This window comes from Falco rusticolus, chromosome 5 (genome assembly GCF_015220075.1).
Source record: "Falco rusticolus isolate bFalRus1 chromosome 5, bFalRus1.pri, whole genome shotgun sequence".
NCBI lineage: Eukaryota > Metazoa > Chordata > Aves > Falconiformes > Falconidae > Falco > Falco rusticolus.
The window spans coordinates 53,285,094-53,291,093 of record NC_051191.1 but is presented as its reverse complement, the minus strand read 5'-3'; the positions used below and the strand labels follow the sequence as shown (position 1 = coordinate 53,291,093).

Here is a 6,000-nt window from a genome sequence, read left to right as displayed (position 1 = left end):
TCTAGCTAATAATCCTCTGCTTACATATGGAAGGATCCCCTTAGATCTTCTAGGCATAGTTAAGCATTAGGAGATTGGTTAGTTTTCTTTTATCCCATTTTCAGAAAAAATCAGAAAGAATTGCTACTTTCTGAAACAGTCTCATCCTGTACTAAAATACATCTTCTATCAGCATAATAACTATTTTAAATTCTGAAATTATGCTTAAAATCCCGTATTATTTCAAATGCAGGCAAAACCACCCTTCCTGATTAGTGTTTATTCTAGAAACCTTGTTTACTCATGAGATATTAACTTCATTGAGAACTCTAAAATCCCTGAAGTTAGTAGGTGAATAAACAGTTTCTTCTGCAGATGTGGCATGTAATTTTGTGCTTTCTGCAACAGTTTCCAAAGGTTCCTAAATCAGATTGGAAGCTTGGCTGAGGTAAATATATACAAAAGTTATGATGTATAGGACCAAGAGGTCTGCAGTATTATTCATCAGGGAACTGCAGGTAGATTTTTATGTCATTTCTTCCACCCATGGGCATTCATTGACCTTTCCTGTATGACTTGCCACTGTAGAAAGAAAAGAGGAAAATGCAAGCTGGTGAGCTTTTCACTTTATCAAGGGCTACGAAATCCTTTGATCCCCTGTAAAGTGCCAGTCAGATCAGATGTCACAAACAGAAAAACAATGGCTAGCATAGCAGATCCACCAACCTCAGCAAGTGAATCGTACCAACCATGAATCTCTATTATTAGATCTTACATCTGGATCTCTGGCATAAGTGAACGTGATGCAAGAACCTGTAAAAATCACATGGCACCCCTTTGGTTACTGTAATAAAGAGACAGAAAAGACTTCTTGGATCTCCTACCTCAGTTTGCTTCCAGTGCAGAGAAATATAAGGGAGCCCCAAGGGTAAATGTGAGCGATAAAATTCACTAAGTTGACTGAAGGAATATCAATTCAGTGCAGTAAAACAGCAAATGCTGGGAGACCATTCAGTTAAAATACAATGCATGGTACCTGCAGACATGCATGTGGGAAATGTTGTCCTCCCTGCCCTTCTTTTCAGTCCTAATTCAGCAATGCATGTGTGAAATGCCTTGCTGCATCAGGACCAAAGACATTTAAACCACAAATGAGAAGTCTGTCTACAACTACATGCAGGTGACAGGTTTAGGGACACATTATCCTGTGATTAAGTGGCTATATGTTTTATTGATCAATAAGGGGCATGAAAAGTGATCCTTACACAGTTATTTCTTCCTGCTTCCACTTCAAATTCATTGAGAGTTGTATTTTGCTTATTTTTTTCTTTCATCTTATTGTTAAATGTTGGCAAAGACTAGAATGTTAATTTTAGTGTGTATAAATAATTTATTGAATAATAATATATGAAAATGAATTTGATATGCTTCTCTATATGAATGACATTCTATTATTGAAATTTATTAATCAGCACATTCCACTGCATCAAACCTAAATTTTTTGAGGAAGAGGAGGGGAGGAGGTGGAGAGGCAGTTTGGAAAAATGCAGTACAGTGGGCTGACTAAATCTGAATACTTGGTCTCTGAAAATGCAGCTATCAGTGTAATTCAAATCATACTGATGAGATACAGAACAGCTATACGCAGTCATAATACCAATTTATGTACTGTCGATATTAATAGCAGTGTCTGTTTGATAATACAGTTTTAAAATAGGTACATACAATTTTATTAAGTATAAAAAGACACCGTGCAGAGCACAATATAATATATTTCATCTTTAATTCTCTCAAACTCCACTGTCTTAATTGATATTGTCACCAATGACCACTGGATAGTATTATTCCTCTGCATAGAATGAGGCTTCTCTGGATAAATTCATGCTGTTTGGTTTTAAAAATACAGTAATTTCCTTTCTATGGCTACTTACACTAATCAAACACTGTCAAGACTGTTGGCTGGCCTGCATTTGGTTTCTAATATATGCTATGATATTGCCAATTTCCCCTGTTCTGATTTGCCTCACTCTGAGAACAGATCCTTCAAAATATTAATTGTTTCTGACTTTGTTCCAAGTTCACAACCAGAGCACTGGTTCAGACCATTTCTACATTCTTCACATCACTAAACTTTCACTGACATCAGCTGGAGTTTTCAACGTGCAAGGACGTCTCCCCTAAGCTCCTTTTCTCCCCCATCTTTTCTAATGAAGCATACAGGGCATGCTGAAAATGATTATTTTTTTAGAATTTGGGGGTTCCACTTTCATATTTTCTTGAAAGTAGATGACATTTATAGCCTTCCAGCTTTGACTGTTTTCTTTGGAAAAGCAGACGTGTAAACTTAAGAACTTAGTTATATATTTTGTTTGCACATTCCAATTTGGTTTGATTTAAACAAACAAAAAAAAAGTCAGAATTTTAACTTCATTTTTTTTTAAATAATAATGTGCAAGTCTTAAAATAACTTACACTTCCTCCTCTCTAAAATATATTAACATTAGACTGGAAAATAAATTAAAGAATACAGAAAAGCTGAGTTTATGCCGTCACAGTAATATTTGCCAAACAAAGCTTGGTCTTTTGCTAACATTAGCTTACTACATTTGCAATACATGCTAAGCAAAGACCCTAATTCTCTAACAGGTACATTCAGACAATATATATTTTATGGAATAAATATATAATATATCCAGTTATAGATTTCTGAATAGTAACTATAATAGATACAAGCAATACCTACGTTTAAAAATACAGTTCTAGGATTCCCTAACTTTACTACTAATACAATTAAAATTGACCTAAAACTTTCTCACTCTGTTGATGCATAATAAAATATATGGAAACACCAAGAGTAAAAAGCCAATTGCTTCTACAAATGGAATACTTTATAAATATAGTAAATTGCTATTTCCAGAGGGAAAATTGAAAATTATAAACAGGAAGTTAGGTTAAAACAGCTCTACAATATATAGTACAAAGTGGCTATGAAGCGTGATGTATGAGTTTGATGTCTGTGGCAAAATTTTGAACTGATGTAGTTCATTTCTGGAGATAACTGTAGAGAAAGATTCTGTTCCTAAAAGCAGCCAATCTTGGTCTCCTTAAAACAAAACTTTCAGTGACTAGAGAAATCCAACTGGCCAATTTTTCAGAGAAAGGAGTGCAAGATTAGATCAAACAGAATTATTTGGAAGCCCTGGACTTCTCTATTTCATAGGGTTTACCTATCATGTTCTCATTAGGAACAGAGTCACAGAAGTACTACATATTTGTGACTGCTGCGTGCTGAAAAGCCTTATCATGAAGGTACCCTCCCTATGGCTGTCTTAACTATGTTATTCTTGTACTGCACATTCTCCAGATGAATTCTGTTTCATGTTCCTGTAGTTGTTTCCTTTTGCTGGAATACTGAAGTACAGCTCCGGTTGCTTGATTACTGAACTCGTGATCGAGGCTTTTTTTTTCTTGAGAATAGCCTAGAATTAAAGAAATACATTTCTCAATGCAAGCACAAGGAATCGAGGAATTAAGTTGCTGGCTGTCTCTGCCTGCCTTTTTTCCTTTTTAGTTTAAAGAAAAAACTTTATATCAGTTAAAATACCTTATTCGCTAATGAGAAGATTTAAGTAGTTAAAAAAATGAAAAACTTCATGTGACTGCCATGTGTATGCCTCCTGCAATGGCCACATTTTATACAGAAACCCAAAACTTACTTCATGAAATGCTACTGTTTTTACCTCCTGTCCAAGTTGAGGCCCTGAGGTAGGACTGAGATCCTACTCAGAGCCTTTGTTTGCCTCAACAAAACTGGAATTCTGGTGGTCACAGGACAAGAGGGTCTATAAGGTGGATGTTCTCTAAATATCAAGAGATCAGCGTCAACATTAATAACAATGAAACCATCCCTGGGAGCTTCGGTTTCTGACCATTTGGGGATTATGAGTCACTTGTAGACTCTTACTGGTACAAACACCCTGTTTTGGAAACACCTTGTATGAGATGTGGAGGATTGGGATGTAAGTCATTGGCAAATGCTTCCTACTTGATTTCCTCTGGGCAAATAGAGCATATTTATAAATGTATTCATGTCACGCACTCACCGATTTCAGAAAAACTGTGTATATGGAGAATCTTTGTACTTCACACACCATGTATTTTGACTATGCTGGGAAATTTGCAAAGTCTCCTGGAAGCTACTGCAGTATTGAATGTCAGTTGAGTGGATGAAATACTTCCTATCCAACTGGAGTTCAGTAAGCACTTGCAGGTTCCCTGCAAAGTAACCCCCGAGTGAAGTTTGGGTTCCCTGTAGCAGGGAAGGGACTAGGAAGACTTTTCTTCATGTACCAACAGCAAATCTTGATGTTCTGTTGCAGAGTGGTAATAGGCTAGTTGAAAATACATTAAACTGTGTCTAAATCTTATAGCATATTTTTACTTGTCATAAATGCTCTGGTTTATAATTAAAAAAAATGTTCCCAGTAACTACAGGCTTATGCAGTCTTGCTCGCAGATAAGATGGAGCTGCACAGGTCTCAAGGTGATCAGTTGGAAATTGGCTCCCGAATTTATTAGCGTCTTTTGCCTGTTTTCAAAATGCATTTTTACTGGGATAGACCATGTGGATATGTGCCAAAGAATGAGTTCTTCCCATCCTCACCACAGCAAGTGCTTGCTGGGGCCCCGAGGGTACTGCTAGCCCCCTCTGGGGGTCCCCCCCCCTGCCCATGGCCCAGGACCCCATGGCAGCCCCCCAGGGCCATCAGCCCCTGCCCCAGCGATGCCCCAGCAGGGCCGGTCTCCAGCTCCCACAGCCCGGCCTGGCCATGGGCCCACTGAGCCTGGGCCACCTGCAAGGTCACATCCCAGCCTGCCCCCATCCCCAGGGAGGTGTTTGATGCCCGGGGCTGGGCCTGGCCTGGTGCCCCCCGGCTGGCCCGCTCCTGGCTGGGGCTGGGATGGCCTCTGGAGCCCAGCCAGGCCCTGCCCTGATGGACCCCCAGACCCCCAGGAGCTGTTGGCCCAGGCAGGGCATGCCATCGCTGGACTTAGGGCAGACCAATGAATCCTCTCACCTACGACATATGGTTTTGCTGTGTAGTTTGCTGCTGTTGCTGCTGCTGAATGAGCAACTGCTGCTGTTGCCGGCGCCGGGCTGTTCTCAGCTTTTCAAAGCGAGCCTCCATCTCCTCCAGCACCTTGGGAGTGTAGCGAACCACCAGCTTGACGCTGTCCTTAGCTGCCTTCAGCAGCTCCACTGCCTTCTCGTGGTGTTCTCCTTCCACGCTCTGGGAGCAGGGAGAACAGAATTAATAAAGAAAATTCTGCTTTGATCAAGAGCTCTGCCCTCTTTCATACAGAAAAGCTTTTGGGGTTTTAGGAAGTTTCCATACCTTACATTTTTCAAGGTATCACTAATTGAAAGTGTTGGGTTAAGTAAGATTTATGATTTATGCACTGCTGGAAACGTATTCATTTTCATATTTTAAAATAACACAAATCTGGTTTAGGTTACGTTACAAACCTAATTTCTGATCTGTGTGAAAAGGGGGGGGGGAAATGCTCAACGAGCTTTATACAAACAAAAAAGAAAGTTAAAAAAAAACCCCAAACCCCACAGTACAAACTCAAATAAACTGATTGCACAGTAGAAAAATAAAATCCTATTTAAACGTTGGAAAGAAATGAAGAAATTGCAAGTTTGAAATGGCAATTCCTGTTTTACACCCTGGCCCTGTTTGGATCCCGCAGGGAACGCCATGTGGTGATTAAGCAGTTGCTGAGCGGCAGGCGGAGGAGCATGTCTGCTGCTCCTGGGGCAGCCCACGTCTTGGGGTTAAGGGCATTGCTCAGGCGTTGGCTGTTTATGTGATACGGGTTCTCTATTGGAAATAAACTAGTCTTTATCTGGTTAGTTGTAAGCAATCAAACACTAATGACTGAAACACTGGAAGTTCTGGCTGAAGGAATATGCATTTTTCCCTCCCTTTCTGGAAAATGTTATATATGGTAAGATGA

The 6,000-nt window shown here is 39.7% G+C and overlaps 1 protein-coding gene across 1 annotated transcript in view; it reads right to left on the bottom strand.

Annotated features, from left to right (window-relative positions):
* Positions 1 to 593: 593 nt before the first annotated feature.
* LIN7A (lin-7 homolog A, crumbs cell polarity complex component) overlaps positions 594 to 6,000 on the bottom strand; it is a 50,972-nt gene continuing 45,565 nt past the window's right edge. Inside the window, exons 5-6 of the mRNA XM_037390297.1 lie at positions 5,058 to 5,270; positions 594 to 3,458 (exon numbers count right to left, since the gene is read on the bottom strand). Of these exons, the coding sequence (XP_037246194.1) occupies positions 5,058 to 5,270 (213 nt within the window). The 3' untranslated portion in view covers positions 594 to 3,458. The remainder of the gene's footprint in view (positions 3,459 to 5,057; positions 5,271 to 6,000) is intronic.